The following is a 27,909-nucleotide window of genomic DNA, read 5'->3' as shown; positions in this document are numbered from 1 at the left end:
GCCGTTGGTTTGTGTCCAAAGGCAGCCAATCCTGCACCTGATGCAGATAAAATGCTAACTTAAAAATGCAGAACACAGATGGGAGTTATTAAAGACACGGAGTTTGTGGCAATTTATACAGGGCTAGAATCTTCAACTAGTTTGGGCTAGAGGTGAGAAATCTCCTGTATAACCCTCACAGTGAAAATCAGTTCTAGGATTAAGAGATACCCAGCCGGGAAAGAAAAAGAAAGAAAGAAAGCCTTCAGGAGCTGAGAAAAGCTTTCGACTGGTGGGGAATAAAGTGTCCACTTACAGGGCAGTGTGAGAGGCCAGACCAGAGTAAGGTCAGCAGGTTTCCTTTCCTAAAGGACATTAGTTTAATTAGATGGTTTTTTATGACAATTGACAATGGTTTCATGGTCATCACAAGACTGTTAACCGCAGTGAGAGATTTTCAGCCCTTTTAAAAGTTAAAGGAAGAAACCTTTCTGTAGTTAGAAGTTGCCTACAAAAACAGTGATGGTAAATATTGCTCGAGTTTTTTTTCATGTGAACTTTCAGGTCAGTCACTGGAAATTCAAGTATCTTTTTAAAAGCTTAACAGTCTCTACAGAAATCATAACAATATCCTTTTTATAATATGATGACCAGATCTGCACAGATCATAACTTCCCAACGTTTCAATTCTATCCCTCTACAACTAAAAACCAGTGCTTGATTTGTCTTTTTATGGCCTTGCAGACCTGCAGTGCAACTTTCCGTGAATGATGTATTTGTACTCCAAGATTTCTTTATATTCCTGTTATAACCCCCTTGGTCCTAGGACTGTGCTCTGTTTTGTTATGCTCTTGACGTAGCATAAGCTGCTTCCTTGATGTGCAATCTGACAAAGGAAGGTTCAGACTTGGAGATAGCTTTAACACGTTTATTAAACTGTTAACGATTCTCCTACTTGGATTCGACTCTACTGTTAATCCTGCTACAGTTACTCAGACTGACGAACCAGTCTGCTACAATCCATGTGGTGGGTGTGATGTTCAATCAACCCTGTGTCTGTACTCACTGAGTGTCTCCACTTGAAAGAGGAAGATCATGTGTGCTGTGTCCTTTTATATGGGTTGGTGTAATGCCCCCCTGTGGTAGTGTCACCTCTGTGTGTATCATGAATGCCCATTGGTCTTGTCCTATCTTACTGACCTATTAGTTGAATGTCTGGGTGTCATGTCTCTGGTGCTCCCTCTAGTGTCTATCTAGTCTACGTGTATTTACATTAACCCCTGTGTACTTACAGTGATGCATATCACCACATCCCCCTATTTCTCGTGTTACATATTTTATGTACAGTGTTAAAGAAAATTGAAAAAAAACAGGTAGATAAGTGATACTCTGTACAAGTTATGATGACTGTGATGACTATACAATAGTATACAAGACCAAATAATGGTTGCGATGACTTTGAGGATAAGACAATACAAAATAAAAGTTATGAGTCCAAAGTTCATGAATTTATATGGTCTGGTATGGGAGTGTCAATGGTGACGTTGTCATTCCACTGTGAACGCCGTCAGTGTCCTGGTGTTTGGTCATCAGGAGGTGTTCAAGTGTTCAAATCACTTCATTGACTGATTTGGAGTCGGTTTCTTTTTTTTTTGATGCTTATGGTAGCAATTCTTGATGGCATCTGTGCGGAAAGCCAGGTTGCCTGTTGGTAGTGCAGCAAACGTGAATTGGTAAGATGCATCGTCCTGCCATGGTATGTCATTGTACTGAGCTGAGCAGTAACAGTGTCCCTCATGGGCAGAGTTGTACCATGTCGTACCAGTCGTAGTTCCATTGGTGTTGTTGTTGTCGTGCTTGGTGACTTTGTTGTTGCCTTTGGTATTCTTCTGGATGTTGTTGTTGTGTTGGTTGGTTTTGTTGTTGTGTCTGTTGTGCTTAAGGACCACACTCTGTGGGTAATACGAGTCCTTCACACAGTTACTCGTGTCAGCGTGCTTTGTGGCATCTGCTGTTTTCTTGAGCGTGCCGTCACTGAGTTCGCAGCGCTCCCCGTCTCGAGTCATGTCCATCTAACGTGAATCAGCTTTGGCTTGTCAATTCTCCGTCTGGAGTCTGGTCTGTTTCACCCGAGTCAGTTTTGGCTTGTCGATGCTCCCCGTCTGGAGCCCTTTCTGGTTCACTTGCATGTTCTGAGGCTTCTTGATGCTCCACGTCCGGAGTCAAAACGTTCAGGAATTCATTTGCTTGTGGAGAGGCTCGAGCGAATGAGGTTTGAATTAACGTGGAGTCACCAGTAGTCTCACTGTGATTGTCGAGTGCCTCTGTACACACTAGCTGAGATCTGTCACGTTGCACATCTGGTATGGGAAGTGGGATGCCGTCATCACTTATCACACATACAGTGGGTAGAGCCTCAGTGTGTTCTTGTCGTTCACTTGAGCTGGGTAGACTATCAGAGTCTTCTTCTGGTGGCTCAGATAATCTGGGTGGACTGTCATAGTCGCTTTGTTGTTCACGTGAGCGTGGCAGACTGTCATAGTCTTCTTGCTGTTCATTGGAGCATTGTAGACTGTCCATAATCTTTCTGTGTGGAGGCTGGGACCCTTCGTGGTGCGTGGACCACTCGCTGTGTGGCGGCAGGCCGCTCCCGGTGGGCTTGTACCGCTCTCTGTCTCTTGGCGTCAGGCCGCAGCATCATCCTGCACTCACGAGTCGGGATGTCGCTTATGCTGGGCTGAAGATTCCCCAATCCGAAGAACTCATCGTCGGGGTCGTCAATGTACAACACGTCTAGTTGCGGTATGGAATTCGTACTGTGGTAGCCACCTCCCAAGGTGAAATGTTCGTCTGAGTCGTTGTCTTCTAGGACCATATCTTCTCTTTGGGAGGTACTAACTGCTTGTTGCAGGGTTCTGCGGAGATTACTTTCAGCTACTGGTCGAATTTCAGGCATTGGGCTGTCGTTCCAGGTGAAAGAATCATGTTTTATGGCTTAAAAAAAAATTTCCCCATGTTTTGGGACATTTCCCCTTTAAGTGGGCGTGGTCTGGGCCTCTGACGTCATGAAGCGTGTGACGTAGGTCGTAGGAAGCAATTGCGCATGCGCATATCGCTGTTCCTTTACTTGGGGCCTTTTTCGCAATTGCGCATGCACGGCTTCTCGCGCCTGCGCAAACGGACCTTCCCGTTCTGTCCGCTCTTCACGCAACTGCGCATGTGCAGCACCTTTTCCAAGATGGCTGCAATTCAAAACTGCCGTTCGTTGCTGCAAGCCTACCTCGCGGTGAGTTTTGGCGCCTCTTTTACTTTTCCTTCTTGTATGTTCCTCGCAGAATTCTTGGAATTTGTCCAGGACTGCCTGGAAGTCGCCCCTGTTTTGCCCCTTTGAGTATTTGGAGGGTCTGGAAGATTTCAGCTGTTTCTGGACCTGCGGTGGTAAGTAGAAGCTTTATTTTCTCTGCATCCGCCACGCCATCCAAGTTGGACGCTACCAGGTAGGTCTCGAATCTCTGCCTGAACCAACGGCAGTTTTCACTGAAATTGCCTTGGTACCTGAGCTGCTGTGGAACCGGAATCCCGAACATCATCTTGCCTGGGTGCTGTCGCTGGATGTCACTGTTTGCTGAGTTGTAACTATATAGATTTAACAGTCACTCACTGGTACCATGTTTTGTTATGCTCTTGACGTAGCATAAGCTGCTTCCTTGATGTGCACTCTGACAAAGGAAGATTCAAACTTGGAGATAGCTTTAACACGTTTAAACTGTTAACGATTCTCCCACTTGGATTCGACTCTACTGTTAATCCTGCTATAGCTACTCAGACTGACGGACCAGTCTGCTACAATCCACGTGGTGGGTGTGATGTTCAATCAACCCTGTGTCTGTACTCATGGGGTGTCTCCACTGGAAAGAGGAAGATCATGTGTGCTGTGTCCTTTTATATGGGTTAGTGTAATGCCACCCTGTGGTAGTGTCACCTGTGTGTATCATGAATGCCCATTGGTCGTGTCCTATCTTACTGACCTATTGGTTGAATGACTGTGTGTCATGTCTCTGGTGCTCCCTCTAGTGTCTATCTAGTCTACGTGTATTTACATTATCCCCTTGTGTACTTACAGTGATGCAAATCAAAGGAAAACCAAACAGTATAAAAACCCTGACTTGGGTGCAGGTCAGGGAGGGTGGCCCTTCAGGGAGAGGAGTTAATGGGCTGGATTCTCCATAGCCCGATGCCAAAAATTGTGATCGGCAATCGGGCGGAGAATGGATTCCGACACTGGAATCAGGACTGCCGCCAGTTTGACGTCAGTCCGCCATGCTCCGCCCCCACCAAACCGGCGTCATCGTGACATGCGCCGCTTCAACAGCGTTGGCACGTCATCGGCCAGCCAACCTGTGATGCTCCACCCCCGATGCGATGAATTCCCGACAGCGTAGGTCACGTGTGGTCCCAGCAGTTGAGGACCTGGCGTGTGATACACCATCAATAATAGACGACGAGTGATAAACGTAACTGAGGCTTTAATACACTAAACAGCAAGCCTCCTGCCTCTGGACCCGAACTGGGTCCAGAGGCGGAGACTTGCCACTTTTATACAGACGCCTGAGGGGAGGAGCCACAGGCAGAGCCAGCCTTGAGAAGCCCAGGCATGTACAATACAGCACAGTGAATATAAGACAATAACGTGGTTTACCACATTCACCCCCTGTTTAAAAAAAGTCCGGCGGGGGTGAGTGGTCTTAAAGGTCAAGTCTGTCGGGGGCCTTGACCTTCCGCTGTGACCGCCTCAGTCCCGGCTGTGGTGTGGGCGCCGTCATCGAGACCTGCACGTCCGGGAGCGTGTTGACTTCTTCTTCTTCACCCGGGGGGGGGGGGGGGGGCGGTGTATGGGGGGAGGTGATGGTGCTTGTCCTCGATGGGCCTGCGGGAGTCAGTTCGTGAGGGAGGTGGGCGAAGGTGGCGGAAGACGGTGTAGGGTGGGGTGTGATGGTGATGTTCGCTGGGGACCTGCAGGAGCCAAATCCTGAAGGGAGGCCGTGTCCTGCCGCCCGTCCTGGTGTGTCACGTAGGCATATTGGGGGTTTGCGTGGAGCAGCAGGACCTTTTCGACGAGGGGTTCGGTTTTATGGCTCCTCGCATGCTTGCGGAGAAGGACGGGCCCCGGGACTGTCAGCCAGGATGGAAGCGAGACCCCGGAGGTGGACTTCCTGGGGAAGACAAACATACGCTCGTATGTCTTGTTAGTGGCCGTACATAGAAGCGACCGGATGGAGTAGAGCGCATCGGGGAGGACCTCCTGTCAGAGGGAGGCTGGGAGACTTTTCGACGGTAGGGCCAGGAGGACGTCCCTGATGAGGTTAAAGACTTTTGGGCTCACCCGTGCATGGAGGACCTGCTTCTTCTGGAGGTCTGTGAAGTCTTCGTTGAAAGTTGCGAGGTACGCCTCGAAGCAGCTTAGCCAATGTTCAAAAGTCTCTGTAGCGTCAGCTGCTTGTGGGTCCAGTTGCAAGTGATCAGGCTTGAGTGAGGAGTTCATCTTGAGTGAAGAATCCATCTTCATAAGTTTGGTGTATTAAATTGATACACCATCAATAATAGACAACGAGTGATAAACGTAACTGAGGCTTTAATACACTAAACAGCAAGCCTCCTGTCTCTGGACTCGAACTGGGTCCGTCGGCGGAGACTTGCCACTTTTATACAGAAGCCTGAGGGGAGGAACCACAGGCGGAGCGAGCCTGGACAAGCCCATGCATGTACAACATCACAGTGAATATAAGATAATAACGTGGTTTACCACAGCGTGCCAGCTGCAGACAGTGTCCAGCACTGCCACACTCATCTGGGATCCGTGCCGCTGGCCAATGGGGCTTCTGCTAGGGCTGGGGAGACTGATGGGAGGTGGCCAGGGGATGGGCTGGGCGTCGCGGTTGGCGGGTTAGAGTTAGAGCACAGCCGAAGCCATGTTTTACAGCGCGACTGGTGCAGGTCGTCAGCCCTGCGCATGCGTGGCCTGGGACCCGGCCATTCTTCAGTCGTTTTCGGCACGATCCGGAATCGGTGAGGGGTTCGTGACGATTTTCCTGTCGTGTACCTCCTGCGGATTCGCTGTTAGTGCCGGCATTTAGCCTCAGAACGGAGAATCCCGCCCATAGTCTTTCGTAGTTTTGTGTACACCATAATAAACCAGTCGTTCATTTTTACCCCACTGTGTGTTCCTGTCGTCTCTCCCATTCAGGTTCTACACGTTCCTCAGATATTTGGGGTATGAGGGATAGTGACTCAGGCAGAAAAAATGTACAAAATCAAGGTTAACTGGAGTAGATAAATAAAATAAAAGGGATTGAAGGGATGCAAGACCAGGGAAGGAAATTTGGACCATTTGCTTGTAAAGGATAAACACTGGCACTGACTGAGGAGGATGAACGGCCTGTTTTTAGAGTTGTAAATTTCCATATATGTAATGTTTGAAAATGTGGTTTTGATAGGTTTCTGATTCATTTGATTAGGAAGTTTGCAACAGAACATGCAAGACTATCTATATTACCTGTTGGGGATTATCTTGTACCTCCACAATAGAGACTTTCAGTTTACTTGCAACCTTCTGCTCGGAAGGAGCTATTGAACGTTCATATTGGGCGACAGCAGCTTTCCACAGTGGCTAGAAAATGCAATAAATCCATGATGTACAGATAATATATAAAATGACTTATTGAAAATAAGAGGCAAAACGTAACGAACCTCAGTGTAAGGATTATATTGAACTGGATTCAGCCCAGCAAAGGGCTCAAAAACCTGGGCATTGTGAAGTAATTGCTGTTCTCCAGCTGGTAAGAGCCGCATTAATTTTTCATGAACAGTTCTACTAGTTTGAATCTGAAAAACAATGAATGAATAAAAATTGTTTACCGTAATATTGATTTCATGTGATTTATTCATTGTACATAAAAATTCATGTACTGAGTAGTCTGGGCAGGGGTTTCCACCCCCACCACGGTGTGTGCTGCAACGGAAGAGGTGGCCCGCCATTGGCTAGCAGGGGGATCTTCCGGGTCCTCCGCCGTCAGTGAGGTTTCCTGTTGTTCAAACGGGGTGGCGCCGCCGTCGTGACCAGAACACTCCACCGGCGGGAACAGCTGGAAAATCCCGTCCCATGTTGGCATTTATCTTCTACTTGAACAAACATTTCTAATCACATTTATGCACTCTGTTCTGATGCCCTTCTGTGAAAAAATGTTATTAAAGATTTTCCAATATATTTTACAACAAAACCCACTGCAGGAAATACACAAAAACCAACATAACAAAAACCCCAGCCAATGCTACCCACCCTATCCACCAAGGTAAAAAAAAAGATAACTGAAAAAACAAACAAAATAAACTAAACCCCAACCATCGCCCCCCCCCCCCCGCCCCCCCCCCCAAACCCCCTGCATCCTGCCTCCTCCCCAACAACTGACGGTGGCTAATTCCTTGAAGTAGGTAATGAATGACTGTCACCTCTGGTTGGTACAACCCTTCAACTGACACTCTAACGGTTTACTTGACTTTCTCCAGGCACAAGAATTCTATTAGGTCACCCATACCTTGGTGCTGGGCGGTGACGAAGACCTCCACCCCAGCAGAACTCATCTCCAGGCAATCAGCAAGGCGAAGCCAAGGACATCTGCCTTCACTCCCTTCTGCAGCTCCAGCTGGTCTGACACTCCAAAAATGGCTACCAGAGGATAAGGTTCCAGTTCAATATTCAGAATCACCGACATGGTGTTGAAGAAGGAAACCCAAAAGCCTACCAGCTTGAGGAAGACCAGAACATGTGTGTGAGATTGGCCAACCTGCTGGAACACCGCTCGCACCGGTCTTCCGGAAAAAAAACACTCAACCTAGTTTTGGTCAGTTGCGACTTGTGCACCAACTTAAATTGGATTAGACCAAGCCACGCACAAGATGATGTGGAGTTCACCCTGTACAGGGCCTCATTCCACATCTCATCATCCACTATAGGCCCTAGCTCCCTCTCCCACTTCGCATTCACTCCATCTGCCAAATCAGAGTCCTCAGACACAATTCGCCCATAAATACTAGATGTGCTACCTGTGGTAGTCACCACTGATGTATATATTGTATATATAGGATGTTGATATAGGTGCTTTACAGTAAGGCCCCTGTACTACAGGTACGGGGGTAAATCCCTGCCTGCTGATTCCGCCCAGTAGGCGGAGTATAAATATGTGTGCCATTTCATCAGCTGCTGTAGGAGGCCACACATCTCAGTGTAATAAAGCCTCGATTACATCCTACTCTTGTCTTTGTGTAATTGATCGATCGTGTATCAATGTATTACACTGAGTTTTTCAGAAGATGGACCTCCACATCAAGCCGGATCGCCTGCAGCTGCATCTGCAAGCAGACAACGCCAAAAAGGACTTTGAACATTGGCTAGCCTATTTTGAAGCGTACATCGGGTCTGCGCCAGACGAAATTCCAGAAGCACAGAAGCTCCAGATCCTTTACACGCGGCTGAGCTCCAACGTCTTTCCACTTGTCCAGGACGCGCCGACCTACGCAGAGACCATGGCTCTACTGAAGGAAAACTACGCTCAGCGGACTAACACACTCTACGCCAGGCACCTCCTCTCCATGCGGCGTCAACTTCCCGGTGAGTCGGTGGAAGATTTCTGGCGCGCCCTGCTCCCCCTAGTTAGAGACTGTGACTGTCAGGCCGTTTCGGCCACAGAACACTCAAATTTGCTAATGAGAGACGCATTTGTTACGGGCATAGGGTCTGACTACATCCACCAGTGCCTCTTAGAGGGGGCCACGCTCGACCTCGCGGCGACCAATAAACTAGCACTTTCACTTACGGTCACATCACGCAACATTCAGGCCTATGCCCCCGACCGCGCGGCCCACCCCCCCCCCTGTGCATTGTGGACTCCGCAGACGGCCGCCCCATCGTGGACCCCATCAGCAACCGCCCTCAGCCAATCCCACGCCTGTGCCACGCGGCAGCCAACCAACCCCGGGGACCCAAATGCTACTTCTGTGGGCAGTCAAAACACCCCCGACAGCGTTGCCCGGCGCGGAGCTCCCTCTGCAAGGCCTGTGGCAAGAAGGGACATTTCGCTGCAGTGTGCCAGGCCCGCTCAATCACCACTATTGTCCCGGCACCCCCCAAGTGCAGCCAGTGGACGCCGCCATCTTGCCCGACTCGCAACACGTGCGGCCCGTGGGCGCCACCATCTTATTCCTCTCAGGACCAACGGGCGTCGCCATCTTGCTTCCCCCACGACACGTGCGGCCCGTGGGCGCCGTCATCTTACCCGACTCAAGAACATGCAAGTTGGGCACCTCATCCGGCCGCTCATCGCCTGCAACCGCCAACGACCAGCCGCATCTCGCCTCGGTCACGATTGACAAGTCTCGACCACACAACCTCGCGACTGCTTCAAATAAAGTGAAGGTCAACGGGCACGAGATCTCCTGCCCGCTGGACTCCGGGAGCACTGAGAGCTTCATTGACCCCGATACGGTAAGGTGCTGCTCCCTCGCGGTACACCCCGCTAACCAGAGAATCCCCCTGGCCTCCGGGTCCCACTCCGTGGCGATCCGGGGGTAATGCATCGCTACTTTCACTGTCCAGGGCGTGGAGTTCAGCGGCTTCCGCCTCTACGTCGTCCCCAATCTCGGCGCTGCCTTGCTACTCGGCCTGGACTTCCAGTGCAACCTCCAGAGCCTAACCTTGAAATTCGGCGGGCCCCTACCACCCCTTACTGTATGCGGCCTCGCGACCCTTAAGGTTAACCCATCTTCCCTTTTTGTAAACCTAACCCCCGGATTGCAAACCCGTCGCCACCAGGAGCAGATGGTCCAGCACCCAGGCCAGGACCTTCATCAGGTCTGAAGTCCAGCGGCTGCTTCGGGAAGGCATCATCGAGGCCAGCAACAGCCCCTGGAGAGCCCAAGTGGTAGTGGTCAAAACTGGGGAGAAAAACAGGATGGTCGTTGACTACAGTCAGACCATCAATCGGTACACGCAGCTCGACGTGTACCCCCTCCCACGCATATCTGATATGGTCAATCAGATTGCACAGTAGCGGGTCTTCTCGAAAGTAGTCCTGAAATTTGCCTACCACCAGCTCCCCATCCACAAGGCGGACCGCCCATACACTGCGTTAGAGGCAGACGGCCGCCTTTAAAACTTTCTTAGGGTTCCCTTCGGCGTCTCCAACGGAGTCTCGGTCTTCCAATGGGAGATGGACCGAATGGTTGACCGGTACGGGCTGCGGGCCACTTTCCCGTAACTGGACAATGTCACCATCTGCGGCCACGATCAGCAGGACCATGACGCCAACCTTGCCAAATTTCTCCACAGCGCCACTCTCCTCAACCTCACGCATAACAAGGAGAAGTGCATGTTCAGCACAAACCGCTTAGCCATCCTCGGCTATGTGGTCCAGAACGGAGTTCTGGGGCCCGACCCCGATCGCATGCGCCCCCTCATGGAACACCCCCTCCCCCACTGCCCCAAGGCCCTCAAACGTTGCCTGGGGTTCTTTTCGTATTACGCCCAGTGGGTCCCAAATTATGCAGACAAGGCCCGCCCACTCATTCAATCCAGTTTTTCCTCTGACGGCCGAGGCTCACCAGGCCTTTAACCATATCAAGGCCAACATCGTCAAGGCCACGATGCACGCGGTCAACGAGACGCTCCCCTTCCAAGTCGAGAGTGATGAGTCGTCGCTTTGGCCGCCACCCTCAACCAGGCAGGCAGGCCCGTAGCATTCTTTTCCCGCACTCTCCATGCCTCCGAAATTCGGCACTCCTCCATCGAAAAAGAGGCCCAGCGATCGTTGAAGCTGTGCGGCATTGGAGGCATTACCTGCCCGGCAGGGGATTCACTCTCCTCACTGACCAACGGTCGGTTGACTTCATGTTTAATAACACACAGCGGGGCAAGATCGAAAACGATAAAATCTTGCGGTGGAGAATCGAGCTCTCCACCTACAATTACGAGATTTTGTACCGCCCTGGTAAGCTCAACAAGCCCCCCGATGCCCTATCCCGAGGTACATGTGCCAGCGCTCAAGTGGACCGACTCCAGACCCTACACCACAACCTCTGTCACCCAGGGGTCACACGATTTTACCATTTCATCAAGGTCCGCAACCTGTCCTACTCCATCGAGGAAGTCAGGGCGATCACCAGAGACTGACAGGTCTGCATGGAGTGTAAACCGCACTTCTACCGGCCAGACCGTGCGCGCCTGGTGAAGGCCTCCCGCCCCTTTGAACACCTCAGCGTAGACTTCAAAGGGTCAACCTCCCCTCCACCGACCACAACATGTACTTTCTCAGTGTGGTCGATGAATACTCCAGATTACCCTTCGCCATCCCATGCCCCGACATGACGTCTGCCACCGTCATCAAAGCCCTCAACACCATCTTCGCTCTGTTCGGCTTCCCCGCCAAAATAAAAATGCTAGGCTCACCGAACCACAAAAACAGGTTCAACAACCTGTAGCCCCTCTCCCTACCTCACTCCTGCCCGCCAGCTAAAACTTTAATGCTAGCGAGGTAGCTACTCCCCAAGACCAAAAAAAAAGAGAAAAAAATATCCCTATCCATCCTGGCTACAAAAACACAACAAAATTCAACACCCCTATCAAGAGCACGATACCATCGGGAGCCATATAGTTTCAGGAAAAAAGATAACCTGCCTTAAACAATGTCCCACAAAACAGTTAGCCTCATGTGCCCCACCATACAACGTAAGCAATACAACTGCATCTCAATCCAAAAAACAAAGCAATAACAACAAATACATACAAAATACCCCCAAACCTCTTCCCTTAAACAACCATAACAAGTCCACTCAGAGCCTGTTTAACACGACCCCAGTCCATGCTTGTAACAAAAGCTTCTGCCTCTTCCGCGCTATCGAAGTAATGGTCTTTTGACCCAAAGGTAACATGCAACCTCGCCGGAAACACCACTCCAAACCTCACTCCACTCTTGTATGAAGCTGCTTTGGCCTTATTAAAGGACGCCTGCTTCTTCACCAGTTCTACATGAACATCCTGATATATTCTAACTTGGCTTCCTTCCCATCTCAGGACATGTCTCTCCTTGGGCCACTTCAGGACTGCTCCTTCTCCTGTAAGTTGTCGAATCTGGCTATTGCCGCTCGTGCTAGCTCATTCGCCGAGGCTTCTCCCGGAGTGTTCGATAGACTCAATCCAACACAGGAGGGGATACCAGTACACACTCCCCCACCATCTTACCAAATATCCGCGAAAGGAACGCAGTTGGATTCAGCCCCTCCACATCCTCCGTCTACCCCATGACCCTGAGGTTTTGATTCCTTGAGTAATTCTCCAGGTTCATATTCTTCCCTGCCACCACCGGGATCTCCGCGAGACAAGTTGGTCGCTGAGCTTCGACAAAGCCCCCTCCATCCCTTTCACCACCTCACCATGCTCTTTTACAGCTTCTAAAGTCCACTCCAACTTCTCACGAATAGGACCCAGTGCCTCCTCAATCCACGTACGAAGAATATCGACCATCACTCTCCATTGCCTCTTAAAATGTTTTTCAAACTGTTTTTAAAACTCCATAGTCAGCACCCCAGTTAGCATATCTGCTGGATCCCGCACCATTTTCCCTGCTGAACACGGAGCCTCCAAGTTGGTTGAGGAATTTCCACCAGCAGGCTTCTTAGTTGTGGGGCAGCATTCTCCGTTGGCTGACGCCAAAATCAGGAAGCGGGATTGGATGGAGAATAGGTTCCGACGGCAAAATCACGGCGGGCACCAATTTGACACCAAATCACAATTCTCCGACACGTCGACAGCGGCATCAATGCAGTCTGGAACGCACGCACTGTAGACACCATTTACATATCATTAACTGGCCTGACCCGGTATTCTACGGGGCCACCGCGATTCTCCGCCTCCGATGGGCCAAGTTCCCAATGGCGCGGTTGACTTGTGCTTTAAAAAATCGTGAAACCTGCGTCGTGGCTGCTGAGAGAGTGAGAGGGCGTACGGAGAATGTCCAACGTCACCATGGCTTGATGACAATTGTGCCGCTGGCCGGGGGGCTTCTGCCAGGGCCGGGGAGAATAGCAGGGTTGGCCCGGAGGTGGGCTGTGAGATTGGGGTGGACGGGCACAGAATACCATTGCCACAGCCAGAACGGCAGCCATGCAGCTGCGCACGCTGCTGACAACCCACTGTCAACGTAGGTCCATTGGCATATGGGTGTCCCCTAATTTTTGACTAATTTACTGAAAATTTAGGATGAATCTATGTAATAACAGTACCCTGAAGAACTGACTCAAAACATTGGTATTGAAACGTTTAATTAAACTACATAATTACAACAAACATTTTAATCATAAATGCACGCTTAGGTGACTGAGTCATTATTAATACTTTGCCCCTAGCTAACAGACACATAATTAACGGTTACCTCTTTTAAATACAGTCCCTCCATTGTTCTTTACATGAATAGATGGGCATGGCTTGATGTCACGTTTCCCGCGGGTACAAATCTCGTTATGGCCACTAAATCTCGTGAGAGGGCCAAAATGGGATTTGCAGCAGCGAGATCTCGGTTTGCGGTCTTCCCCGCCCCCTGCCGGAGACATGATCAGGTTCACGGCCAACGAAGCCGTGAACCTGATTTCCATGAATTCAAATAAATGTTAATGTAATTAAAGGGCCATTGCCGTAACATCTGCCCATGACCTACAGCAACCCCCCCCCCCACCGGCAGCCGGACTTTAAAAGCGAAAACCAGTTGTGATGACCATGTCAAGTAGGCAGTGCCAAGGGGTCACATGAAGGGGGCTGTGACAATGGTGCACTGGCAGAGGGGTACCCCTGCCCCGTTAAGCGGGGTGGGGGGGGTTCCCCTTATGCAAGGTGGTGGGGGAGTGGGGGGAGCCCTGATGACTGCACAACAGGGTTTGGGGGGGGTGAGAAAGTGAGCACTGATGCCTGCACAGGTGGGGGGGGGGGGGGGGAAGAGAACCCCGATGATTGCACAGGCAGGTTAGAAATTCTACAAGATACATTGGGAAAATGATAAAGGGGGTGGATTCCGTTAGTCATTCTGGATCAAATCACTTCCAGGGTAAGTGGTTAATCTACGATGGGAGATAAGCAGTAGTAGAGAACTTATTGATGGAAGTAATAAAACAAATTGATTTAAGACTAGAGTGGGAGTTGTTTGTCGGACCTTTGGCAATACCTGTGAAGTGAAAAATTGGATAAATGCAGAGATTAGGCAAGCATGTACCAAAGGCAGAGTAATTTTAGGGGGGGATTTTAACTAGATTGGGAGAAGCAGAATAGCAGGTCGTGATTTTCTCAAATATGTTCAGTACAGTTTTCTGCAACCATATGTCCTGGAACAAAGTGGGATGTCACGTTAGATATAGTAATGAGCAATAAGCCTGATTTAGTTAACAGCCTAATGATGTGCGCAAATTTATTTAATAGCAATCATAATGAGATCAAATTCAACAGAATATTTGAAAGGGAGTAGCATGAAACAGCTACTGAGATTGTAGATTTAGGTACGGCTGATTCATTGCTATGAGACAGAGACTGTCCATGGTATACTGGACTAATCTGTTAATTGGTAATGTTATGGGCGAGGTGTTTTCAGAACCCCAAAATGTATCATGGAGTTCAACCAACCTCACCCTTTAATGTATTTGTTGCTTTTCCTAGCACACGGCTTTTTCCCTAGGTGTGGGATTACAATTATGGACACGTGGGTTTTTAAACACAAAACATTGTTTATTCCATGAACTCAACTTAACATCTTAAATAAACATTGGATCTCTTAACACCCCTTACTTCAAAGATAACTCAGAAAATATTGCAACAGTAAATAATTCCTTAAAATGTTCCTTCAAACTTCCAAAAGACTTAACACCTTTAAACAAAATCACATCAGGTTAAAGGCTTTACTTTAAATCACCCAAATGATCCAGAGATAGTCTTTCATGGCAGAGATCCAGCTCACTGCAAAACACAGACACACACCCAGCTCTTTTCAAAACTTGCAGCTCTCTGGAAACACACAGACACACACACACACACACACACTGCTTTTTAAACTGAAACTAAAAACCTGCCAAAATGGCTGACCTGAGCTCAGCCCCACCCACTCTCTGACATCACTGTTTTCTTAAAGGTTCATTGCTTAAACATCCATGTCTTAAAGGTACCCTCACATGACAGTAACAAAAAGACAGATCAATGAGACACAATTAAAAATAATTTAATGAGATACGGACCAGTTTATAATCCTAATGGTTATATAAACAAGTCCAAAAAATAGCAGCCAAGGCTGACTAAAGAAACAACTAAAAGAAAGACGTATAAAATCTAAAAACAAAATGTAATCTTGGAGAATGGGAGAGATACAAGTATAGCAAGGGGTGGCAAAATAGATGTTAAGAGCTACAAAGTGGAAGTATCAGAAGAAACTTTAAAAGGATATGAAAATCAACACAAAAAATGTTTGCAATTAAATCAGGGAAAATATGGTAGTCAGGAACAATAAGGGAACTTTGAAAACTGAAAAAGGTGATATGATCAATGAAAATAAGGAAATGGAGCACATGTTACATAATTAATTTGTGCCAGTATTTACAGCAGAGGAAGAAGCCAATAAGGTGGCCCAGGAAAGTAATATTGAATGAAGGAGGGAATTCATCAAAATTACCGTAAGCAAACTAACAGTAATGAAGAAAAACCTCACCAACCTTCCCTCATAAGATAATCTGCCCATTCCTGGTATTAGTATAGTAAAACGTCTCTGAACTGCTTGGAATGCATTTACATATTCCCTTAAATAAGGACACCAATACTGTACATATCTAGGTGTGGTCTCACCAATGCTCTGTACAACTGAAGCATAACCTCCCCACTTTTGTAATCAGTTCCCCTCACAATAAACTATAACATTCTATTTACTTTCCTAATTACTTGCTATACCTGTATACTAGCCTTTTATAATTCATGCACTAGGACACCCAGGGTGGGACTTGCTGGTCGCGGACGTCCAGCGGCCTGAAATTCCAGCCCGGGCAGCACGGTAGCACAAGTGAATAGAAATGTAGCTTCACAGTGCCAGGGTCCCAGGTTCGGTTCCCCACTGGGTCACTGTCTGCACATTCTCCACATGTCTGCGTGGGTTTCCTCCAGGGCCTCCAGTTTTCTCCCACAGTCCAAAGACGTGCAGGTTAGGTGGATTGGCCATGATAAATTGTCCTTAGTGACCAAAAGGGTTAGGAGGGGTTATTGGGTTACGGGGATAGGGTGGAAGTGAGTGCTGAAGTGGGTCGGTGCAGACTCGATGGGCCAAATGGCCTCCTTCTGCAATGTATGTTCAATATTCTATTAGGTCAGTGGTCCTTTACATGGTCTGCATCCACACTTAATGATCTTGCAGCGGGCGGGATGGAAGAATCCAGCTCCCAGATTCCTCCGCATCTCAGAGGTCTTCAATCTCTCACCATTTAGATAATTGATTTTTTAAAATTCTTCCTGCCCAAATGGACAGTTTCGCGTTTGCCCACATTATACTCCATTTGCAAGATTTTTGCCCACTCACGACCTCTACACAATTTACTTGCCTACCTATCTTTGTGTCATCAGCAAATTTGGCAACCATACTTTCAATCCCTTCATCCAAGTGTTACAGATGCCAGACCAGATCCCAGCAATGGCTAAAATACTGGACCAGAACTGCAACATTTTCTTTTATTTTTAAGACTGTGTGGGAAGACCCAATTCGCTCCAGGAGTGATTACATGATAAATAAAGCGTGGTTTTTTTTTTAACAAACAAAACTTTATTATAAAAGAAAAACAATATTTAAATTTAGCAACTTCAAACCTAACAAGAACAGCTTACATGCATCCCCTAACCCTAACTTTTTTAAATAACTACAGATGACATTCCCCTTGAATTTTTCTTTTTCATTGGAATATGTCTATTCTGTGTATTCTGAAATGTCCCTTTAATTGTCTACCACTGAACCACCGTTGTTCTATCCCTCAAACACATTTACCAGTTCACTTCGGCTAGCTCCGCTTTCGTGTCCTCAGAATTGCCTTTATTTAAATTTAAAACACTTATCTCCGACATACTCGTCTTTCCCTCAAACTGAATGTAAAATTCAATCATATTATGATCACTGTTACTTAGGATGTGCCTTCATTATGAAATTATCAATTAATCCTATCCCGTTGCACAATACCAGGTCCAGTATAGCCTGTCTTCTGGTTAGCTCAAGTACGTGCTGTTCTAATAAACTATCTCAAAAACATTTGATGAACTCCTCATCTGCACTACCTTTATTCATCTGAATATCACTGTACCTTTCTGAGAAGCCCCCAAAACCTCTTCTTTTGTACTCTGTCCTACCACATAGTTATAATTAGGTGGTCAGTACACCACTCCCACAAGTGACTTTGTGCTTTATCGTTTCTCATCTCAAGGGTAGGTCATGCTTGACGAACCTGATTTGATTTTTTTTTTTGAAGAAGTGACCAAAGTAGTGGACAGGGGAATGTGTAGGAATGTTATTTATTTGGAAACACAGAGGGTATCCCCATCAGAGAAGGAGAGCTAAAGTTGAAATTGATGGAATTGAAAGCAAATGATTGAACTGGTTCAGAAATTGGTTGAGTACCAAGGAGTAGAGAGTAGGGATAATAGGCGCGTGCTCAAATTGGCAGGATGTGACTTAAAGTGTCCCCAAGAACCTGTGTTGTGGCCTTAACCATTCACTGTATTTATTAACGACCTGGGTGATGGGACAGAAAGTTGCATGTCCAAGTTTGCTGCTGGCACAAAAATAGGTGGCATTGTATGCATGTGAAGATGGAAGCATAACATTTCAAAGAGATGTTGATGGATTAAGTGAATAGACAAACGGTGGCAAATGAATGTCTTTGTAGGCAAATATGAGGTCATCCATTTTGGATCTATAAAGGAAAGAATACTTCATAAATGATTAAAAAGCTACAAACAATGTAGGTGACACAGTGGTTAGCACTGCTGCTTCACATCCTCACAATTCCGGCTTCAGGTGACTGTCTGTCTGGAGTTTTCATTTTCTCCCCTTGCCTGCGTGGGTTTCGCCCGGGTGCTCCGGTTTCCTCCCACAATCAATAGATGTGCAGGTTAGGTGGATTTGCCATTCTAAATTGCCCCTTAGTCTCCAAAAGGTTTTGTATGGTTACGGGGGTGTGGTGGGGGTGAGGGCTTAAGTAGGATGCTCTTTCCAAGGGCCTGTGCAGACTCAATGGGTCAAATGGCCTCCTTCTGCACTGTAAGCATTCTATGAGACTTGGGTGTCCAGGTACAGAGATATTAGTATGTCATGAATGGGTCGAGAAAATAATCAACAAAAGTTAATGGAATTCTGGCATTTAAATCTGTAAAACTATAATATAAAAGGGTGGAAGTTTGGCTAGGCCACACCCTAAATACTGTGAGGAGAGGCCACACCCTAAATACTGTGTACGGTGGTTAGCATTGCTGCCTCACAGCTCCAGGGACCCGGTTCAATTCCAGCCTCGGGTGACTGTCTGTGTGGAGTTTGCACTTTCTCCCCATGTCTGCGTGGCTTTTCTCTGGGTACTCCAGTTTCCTCCCACAGTCCAAAGATGTGCATGTTAGGTGGATTGGCCAGGATAAATTCCCCTTAGTGTCCAAAAAGGTGAGGTGGGGTTACTGTGTTACGGGGATAGGGCAGAGGTTTGGGCTTAAGTAGGGTGCTCTTTCCAAGGGCCGGTGCAGACTTGTTGGGCTGAATGGCCTCATTCTGCTCTCTAAATTCTATATTTCTTTCCTGGACATCACACCCCAGGAAGGATACTGGCCTTGGAGGGAGTGAAGGTTAGATTTACAAAAATAATACTTGGATACCAAAAGGTAAAATTAGGAGGAGAGATGCACAAACTAGTAGGTGTCGGGTTAATTTGATGGAAACTTTTACTTTATTTAGGGAACAGATCGAGATAAACTATTTCTGCTGGTTAGGTAGTCTAAGACTAGGCGGCATAATCTAAAAATTAGAGTCAGGTGTTTCAAGCGTGAAATTAAGAAACATTTCTACAAAGGGTGGTAGGAATTTGGAACTCTCTTCCACAAACAAGAATTGTTGCTACATCAGTTATTAATATTAAACTTGAAACTGATCAATTTTTGTTAACCAAAGGTACCAGGGTAACTTGTGCTTCCTGATTAACTCTACGTGCCTTCTCCCATCATGGAAGTCTTGCTCTGGAAAGACGGTTCACCTCACAATCATTCAACCTCCCCTCAGAAGAAACCTTCCATCATTAGACTTCTGATTCTGGACTCTAGACACATGTAAAACCCTAACTGGTATTTTATCGTGGACATGCACTGAACCCTCTTCCTTTTTGTGTGAGTGCGTGCATTTTTAAATTTTATCTTACCTCGGGTTTGCTATGCAAATTATTCATAGAGGATTGGAACATTCCAAATTTAACGGTTGGGAAAAATACACCAGTTTACAGATGCTTACTGAGCGGGGAAGTCAGGGCAGTTTAAATGGGCCCCCTACCTGTCTGTAACATTATCGTGCCATTGAGAAGGGTGTGGAGTCATTGAATCTTGGTAGGATTGGAAACAGGTAGATTAGCCATTCTAAATTGTCCCTTAGTGTCCAAAAGTTATGTGGTGTTATGGGGTTACAGGGATAGGGCGAGGCAGTAGGCCTAGATAAAATGCTCTTTCTGAAGATTGAATCGATGGGCTAAATGACCTCCTTCTGCACTGTAAGAATTCTATGATTCATTGGAGCACTTCGGATAAAAGTGTATGTTCCAAAATATTGCTGCGAATACTCAACTTTAAACAATCATAACTTCAATAAAAGGCATTTCAAGATACAACACCTATGGTAGCTTCAAAAGAATGTTTCATCATTGATCTGAATAGTGCATTTTGATTGCTAATTTAAGTATTGTGTGTGTCCTTTCACAATTTACAAGGTTAAAAGTAAAATCATACAATTTCCAAAAACAACAAAGAAAAAAAAAAATATTTTTTAAAGATTTTAAAAGATTAAAGAAAGTATCGTACGGACCCGAAATGTTAACTCTTGTTTCTTTCTCCACAGATGCTGCCAGGCATGCTGAATTTTTCCAACATGTCCTGTTTTTATTTCAGATTTCCAGCATCCACATTATTTTGCTTTCAAGGAAGAATACTCATTATACTTTACCTCTTCAAGGCGTTTGGCAAGTTTAGCCAATGACTCGGGATAATATTTCTCACTTTTCCACTGGTGAGGAGTATACCGTCGCCAAAGCTGTCCTGTCAGATGATTACATGCTGCGACCCACTGTTCACAGATAGTGATGCCAGATCTAAGGCTTTCTTTGACCATGTGAAAAGCATCACCCCATAAATTTAACTGCATTAGAGTTTTCTGTACAAATCTACCCAAGGCATTTCCTAGAGAAAAGAAATCAAAACAGGAAATTAAAGTTGTGCTTGTTGTCATGTTCAGGTATGTTATGAACTTTTGGTCAATACATTATAAAGTTTGAACACAAACTGTTTATTAAAATAACCACGGAAAATCATGTGACCTTTTGGCTCCTGAGCTCCAGACAGTTCTGAGTCCCAAGAAAATACCTGGTTAAATATGGATAATTACAGCAATCTGGGACGTTCACACATTTCTTTGTTTAAGGATAGACTGTCAACAAATGAACTATAGCATTCCAGCCAGCTCATCTTTCTGTTTCACCATGGATGGAAGAAACATCTGAACTCAATGTGTGTTAAATGAATATGAATGGTTCCCATTGACCTTCCATTGCATTATGAAGGTCTCTCATCCAAACCAGACTGGACGAATTTTGAAGTGTCAAATGACACATGGATGTTTAATCAACACAGCTCCACCTTTTTGAACTTATACAAGTCACACAGCAAGAAAGCCGTTTTATAACCTATTTCAAAAATTCAGCTGGAAGCTGCTTAGAGATAGAGATCCAATAGACAGCCCTAAAACCAGCAACCAAAGTATTAACACCCATGCTCTGAAAGTGGGAGATGGACTATCCCCTACCTGTTCCAACTTCAAGTTCACCTGACAACCAACCTCATGAAATACCAGAAGCTTCGCAGCTTATTAAAATCCTGTTTTACAAGGCATTCACTTCAACCAATGCGTCAACTCATTAAGGAAACTACAGGACTGAGACCATCATAAATTGTAACTGTTTTTTCCTCATCTATATCTAATCTTTATGTGATCAATTTTGTGGGCGAGTGATGACATTGTGTTGTGTTTTTAAACCTCCAGGATAAGTGTGTGATAAATAAATAACCTTTATTTTTAACTTCACGTAAGATTTGCTGCTGGAATTATTTGAAAATGGACAAATACTCTGAGGGGACGAAAACACACCCTTACACATACACATATAAAACACAATGATCACAGACATTACAAAAATCACATAGATTCTGTGCATATAAATTTTATTTTTAAATTGCCAAAACAAACAAATTTTATAACCCTCTGCAACATCCGAATATCCAAGTGCTTAAGATCAAACTACTTTATACACCACTTTTACAGCAGGACAACTTGGAAAGATGGTGTGACATATTCGCGGGCTATCACACTTACACAGCATATGGGAGCATCAATCACAGCAATATTATGTAATTCTTTTTTTTTAGCACTTTAGCTCTAGCCTTGGAAACCAAATCTCACATTGACCAAGTTCTAATATGCAATGCAATGGAGCAACAGGCTATAGGTTTACACTTATAAATAAACGTTTTACTACCTCAGCAATTCAATTAATGGAGGTGCAGGATGGGCGAGCTGGGAACTTCCTCACAGGAAGAGACAAACAACTAAATGCCTAAAACGCTGCAGGCTGCTCCCAAACATTAGCTATAATTATATTCTGAAGTGTTACATCCTTTTTAACCAGGCAAACCATCAGAGCATTAGAAAATGTAATCATTTACGGAAAACGAAATATGAATTCACCTAACAGTAATGCACATCAACTTGGCTCTGTTTAGTCACTTAAAGCAATGACTGGGAACTTGTTACATTGACAAATGATGTCAGTAAGTGTCAGAATAAAAAGATAATGTAGTAATCTATTCAATTTCACAGAAAAATATCTTCAATATCTTGCACAATTTCATTTTTATGGCATCAAAATCCTCTGAAAGTCAGTAACCATGCCACACCCAAACCGTATTTCATCAACATTAATGTACCCCTTAAATAGAACACAATCCTCAGTATGGCAATGGAAATATGTGAGATTACTTAGATAAACTAATTAATATAAAATACAAAGTAAATGTTGTCAGTTCTTAGAACGCGCACCTCTGAGGCACAAGTATCCAGGTTCAAATTGCACTTCCGAGCTGGAACACAAATCTCAAATCTGAGATCCCAGTGCAGTACTGAGGGAATGCTGCACTGCCGGAGGTCCTGGTTTTCAAATGAAACTTAAAAGCAACTTCCATCTGACTGCTCAATGGATATAATAGATCCCACAGCACTATTTTAAAGAAGAGCAGTGGATGTACTCCCAGTGTCCTGGGCAATATTTTTCCTTCATCAGTATTTTTTTTTAATCATCTGGATAATTTCACATTACAATTTGAATGAACATGTGCGCAAACTGACTGCTGCGATCCCTACAATAGTGATTATACCTCAAAGTACTTAATTGGCTATAAGCACTTGAAGTCCGGTGGTCTGGAAAGGCTTATATAAATGTAAGTATTTATTTCTAGCTCTGAGACACTAATAAGATTTTAGATGTTCCACATTACAAAAGAAAGACAGTTCAAACTTGGATAGGGGCTGTTTAGCACAGGGCTAAATCGCTGGCTTTGAAAGCAGACCAAGGCAGGCCAGCAGCACGGTTCAATTCCCATATCAGCCTCCCCGAACAGGCGCCGGAATGTGGCGACTAGGGGCTTTTCACAGTAACTTCATTTGAAGCCTACTTGTGACAATAAGCGATTTTCATGTCATTTCATTTTTCATCAGGTCTATAGATTGTATGCCTGTATGAGCAGCAATTTATTCTTTCAAGGACTGTACCTATGATATCCAGCAGATGGCGCATTCGTGACTCTGGGTAAATATCATGCTCAGTTTGTCTCCATATATCATCCACAGTATCACGAGTAGTCTCAACCAAATCCACAACATCAGCCAAAGAAAGAGTGTCCAAATTGTTGTACTGCTAAAAAAAGAGAGAAATGCAGTTAAGGAAATTATTAATTTATACAATGCTAAAGTGGTTTTAAATTTTAAGCGTCGTCTCCATAGTATAAACACACACAAACCAGAAGCTAGGGAAATGAAAAACATAAGAGAAGCAATTCTTGTGAAGCCAGTGAAAACACCAAGCTAGGTCCAAACATTCCACTTGAGAACTGCAGTTATTTATTTAGTCATAGGAAAAAGAATTCCAACATAAAAATTGCTCAGCAAAGACCATGTGCTAAAAAAAAGTATGTTACTGTTAGCCTAATTAAAAACAGAAAAAGCGGAAAAAAAACCCAGATCTGGAGTCTTACAGATCTAAAATGTTGACTCTGTTTCTCTCTCCACAGATGATGTTTTTAATTCAGATTTCCAGCATCCACAGTATTTTGCTTTTATTATAAACTTTCAATATATCACATTGCATTCTTATTGAACAAGCATCAAATCTTCTATCAAAAAGGTATACAATATGCTGAACATGTTAGCTGACACCTTAGCCTGCAAAGAAAGACAAACCTGCGCAATTGTTTGAAACAATTCTTCAAAATGCTGGGCTCTTTCTCTTCTTTCTGGTTTATCATCAGCTGCAGCAACTTCGGCCCAGAATTGAAATTCATCACTAGGTTCCAAAATTCCTTTCAAAATAGAATTAAAATGTTTGTATGACATCAACACTGATCGGTGAGCCCCCCCCCACCAACCCTGCGCTGTATAAGAGCAACAGAACCACGTCATGTGAGAGTACCTTTAAGAAATGGGGGATTATAAAATAGCTGTAGTGATGCACCTTTAAGAAATGGGTGTTTATCAGTGATGTCAGAGTGGGTGGAGCTGGGCGGTCTGTCTGCTTTTACTTTCGCTTTAGGCTTTATGCTACAGGGTGTGTTTAGTTTCATTTTAGACTTGGGAGCTGCAGTCACAGCAAGAAGGTGCTTTAGGCTCTCTCTACAATCTATAGACTGTCTACAGATCCTTTGGTGATTTAAAACTAATACCTGTTTCTGTAGAGAAGTTAAACCTGATGTCTTTCTGTAAAAAGGGTTCTTTTTTGTTTTATGGATGTTGCAAGGAAAGATTAAAAGTTACTTATTGAGTACTGTATTCTTTGGGGGATTTATTGGTGTTGATAGTTGTTAAGATGTTTATTGTGGGATTATAAAGTGTTAACTGGTTTCATAAATACACATTGTTTTAATTTAAAAGTACTGTAGATCTCTGTTGCATCACACCTGTAAGGTAGGCCCATGTGCTCCCCATAACCACAATCTATTAAAAGTGGTGGGTCAGGTGAATTCCATGATACACTTTGGGGTTCTCTAAACCCTGGTCAATAACACACACCAATGCTCAATTTCTCGCACAAGGGTCAGGCTACACGATAAAGAATATCTGGAGGAAACTAAAAAATTCAAGCATTCAAAATCAGAGAACAATAATGCGAGAAGAAAGCATAAATTTGAATGCGGAAAACAGACTTCAACAACTTTACTGATGTAATTGTTTCTCAACAATTCACAAGATTTCAAATATAACCTGTTGACACATCACCCTTCAGCTGAAGTAACTTACCTCCATAATCCGGCAATATTCTATTTATGTGTAGAAGATAAAAGAACGATGGACCTACTTTGGTGTCCTCTTTCTTGTTTGATTGAAGCTTGCTTACCACACATGATTTTTGGCCTCCTTTGCCACAATCCATTTGAATTCACAAAGCTTAAACTTACAGACGGGGGTTGCCGGCCCTTACCTTCAGCGAGATCTTCGGTACAGCTGATGTTGATTCCCGCCGTGGCGGTGGGACTGATGAGCCAAGAAAACTGCCATTGACCTCAGCAGGATAGGAAGATCCCACCCGCGGCCAATGGAGAGCTGCCTCAGCTGTGGGGAAACCCACTGCAGGGCAGAGGGGTTGGAATATTCTGATCATAGATCGTCATTTTGTACCATGCTTGGGTTAGCATAACCTGGGCGGAAGAGTTGACTTCAAACACAATAAATTGCTTCCTTGCCAAACATATAGAGCATACAGTTTAGTAATTGAGGAAGCCAGCAATAGTGGAACAAGGGTTTATTGAAGTCTGTACAATACTTTGCCCACGGCAGTGCCTGTTGGGACAAGCTCATACTCCTAGAGTCCCACGGGGAGATCAACAAGGGTGTCCCATGGTCATTGTGGGGGTTATGATACCCTTCCCTCCAAAAGTCCAAAAACATCTCTTCAGCTGCCAATGGCGGGAGCTTTCTGCACTGCTAAGTCCGAAGCAGCGTTTCAGCTTGCAGCAGTTCTGGGTCATGCAGTGTGCATCGGCTCATCGACTGCCTTTTTCTGGCCGACCTCCGAAGCATTATCACCAGGACCTCGATCCCAGACACAACATTGTCCGTCTGCATGGATACTTCCATGTCCATTTCTGAGCAGGTGTCATCCTCATACTGCTAGTTCGGGTTCTGGAATATAGATGGCTGGGTCCCCTGGATGAGGGATGGTTTCAGACATGAAGGGGATGTAAATGCTGCCGGTTGGGTGTCGTGTAGCGTGGACCCCTGCTTCCTGAGGTGGTCCGAATGTTTCCACTCAACTCTCCCTTGCATCCTAACTTTGTAGGAGACCGGTTCTGTTTCTCCAGCATTGCACCTGGCAGCCAAAGTGCCCCATCTCCAAAGTTACAGGTATACACCGCGTTCCCCCGAGTGAAGCTGCCGCCCTGGCGTCCTGCAGTGGTAGTGTCACTTTTGCACCTCCTGCTGCAGCTCCACTTACCCGCCGAGTTCGGAAACGCGAGGTTCAACCGGGCTCTAAGCCTTCGGCCCATCAGCAGTTCTGCAAGGGCTATCCTTGTTGTCACATGTGGTGTTGTGTGGTAGTTAAAACGGAACCGCGCAGGTTGCATGTCCATGGAGCTCGTGGTTTGCTTTTTTATGTCCCTTCTGAAAGTCTCTCCACCAGACCGTTAGATGAGGGATGGTACAGGGTGGTTCTGATGTTCTGGATGCCATTCCGCTTTGCAAACATGGCAAACTCCTCACTCATGAAGGGCAACCCATTGTCCGTCACCAGTACCTCAGTGACCCCATGGGTGCTGTATGAGCACCGGCTCTGGGCGTTGTCGAGGCCATCCTGTACACACAAGCTACTTCGAGTGGCAAGGAACATGGACCCATGAAAGGCCCTGTGAAGTCCGTTTGTAACCGCACCCATGGGTGTCCGACCATTCTCAGGGGTGACGGGAGGCCGCCGGTGGGAGACTCTGATGCTCCTGGCACACCGGGCAGCTGCATACGGTCCTCTCAATGTCCCCATCGATGCCAGGACACCAGACATAACTACTATAATCATAGAATTCACAGTGCAGAAGGAGGCCATTCGGCCCATTGAGTCTGCACCGGCCCTTGGAAAGAGTATCCTACTTAAGCCCATGCCTCCAACCTATCCCCATAACCCAGTAACCCTAACTAACCATGGGGCAATTTACCTGGCCAATCCACCTAGCCTGCACATCTTTGAGCTGTGGGAGGAAACCAGAGCACCCAATACCCAGCATCTTCATCTTAGAGGCACCCAGATGACCACTGGGTAGGTCCTTCAGCGCAAGGACTCCTAACCCTGCGGCGGAATGACTACGCGAGCTCCCCACAATATGACACCGCCCTGCACGTTGAGCTCCAAGAGTTTCTGGGCAAAAGGCTGCAGGGCTACAGGTGGGGACCCTGCATTCCTTTCCCCACATGAAAAGCATGTGGCAGAGTTTCACCAGTCTCAGATCCTGCTGCGTCCATGTGACCACCTGAACAGCCACCACGGGCAAGGTACTGACTGTAAAAGTTTCTATAGGTATGTAAAGAGAAAAAGATTACTGAAAACTAATGTAGGCCCCTTGCAGTCAGAAATGGGGTAATTCATAACAGGGAACAAAGAAATGGCTGAGGAACTAAATTTGTACTTTGCTTCTGTTTTCACAAAGGAAGACATGAATAATGTACCGGAAGTTCTGAGAAGCACAAGTTTTAGTGAGGAGCTGAAGGAAATTAGAATTAGTAAAGAAATGGTTTTTGGGAAATTAATAGAATTGAAGGCAGACAAATCTCCAGAGCTCCAGGGGGTCACTGTCTGCACGTTCTCCCCGAGTCTGCATGGGTTTCCTCCTGGTGCTCCGGTTTCCTCCCACAGTTCAAAGATGTGCAGGTTAGGTGGATTGGTCATTCTAAATTGCCCTTAGTGTCCAAAAATGTTAGGTGGAGTTACTGGGTTACAGGATAGGGTAGAGGCATGGGCTTAAGTAGGGTGCTCTTTTCAAGGGCCGGTGCAGACTCGATGGGCCAACTGGCCTCCTTCTGCACTGTAAACTCTTTTCTTTTTATAAATTTAGAGTACCCAATTATTTTCTCTCCATTAAGGTGCAATTTAGCATGGCCAATCCACCTATCCTGCACATCTTTGGGTTGTGGGGGTGAAACCCATGCAGACACGGGGAGAATGTGCAAACTCCACACGGACAGTGATCCAGGGCCGGGATTCAAACCCAGATCCTCAGCGCCGTAGGCAGCATTGCACTGTAAATTCTATGATTCTATGAGAACGAATGATGAACAA

The 27,909-nt window shown here is 45.9% G+C and overlaps 1 protein-coding gene across 3 annotated transcripts in view; it reads right to left on the bottom strand.

The window, feature by feature from the left end:
• dync2h1 (dynein cytoplasmic 2 heavy chain 1) overlaps positions 1–27,909 on the bottom strand; it is an 866,357-nt gene that overhangs the window by 791,321 nt on the left and 47,127 nt on the right. For 2 of the 3 annotated variants that reach the window (XM_072476728.1, XM_072476730.1), the window contains exons 5-9: positions 23,832–23,950; positions 23,145–23,289; positions 20,271–20,503; positions 6,727–6,861; positions 6,533–6,646 (exon numbers count right to left, since the gene is read on the bottom strand). In XM_072476728.1, the coding sequence (XP_072332829.1) occupies positions 6,533–6,646; positions 6,727–6,861; positions 20,271–20,503; positions 23,145–23,289; positions 23,832–23,950 (746 nt within the window). The remainder of the gene's footprint in view (positions 1–6,532; positions 6,647–6,726; positions 6,862–20,270; positions 20,504–23,144; positions 23,290–23,831; positions 23,951–27,909) is intronic. The other variant, XM_072476729.1, reaches the window with a different exon arrangement.

This window comes from Scyliorhinus torazame, chromosome 15 (assembly GCF_047496885.1).
Source record: "Scyliorhinus torazame isolate Kashiwa2021f chromosome 15, sScyTor2.1, whole genome shotgun sequence".
In the NCBI taxonomy this organism is placed as follows: Eukaryota; Metazoa; Chordata; class Chondrichthyes; order Carcharhiniformes; family Scyliorhinidae; genus Scyliorhinus; species Scyliorhinus torazame.
Note: the sequence above shows the minus strand (reverse complement) of the source record. Positions and strands in the feature narration are given on the sequence as shown.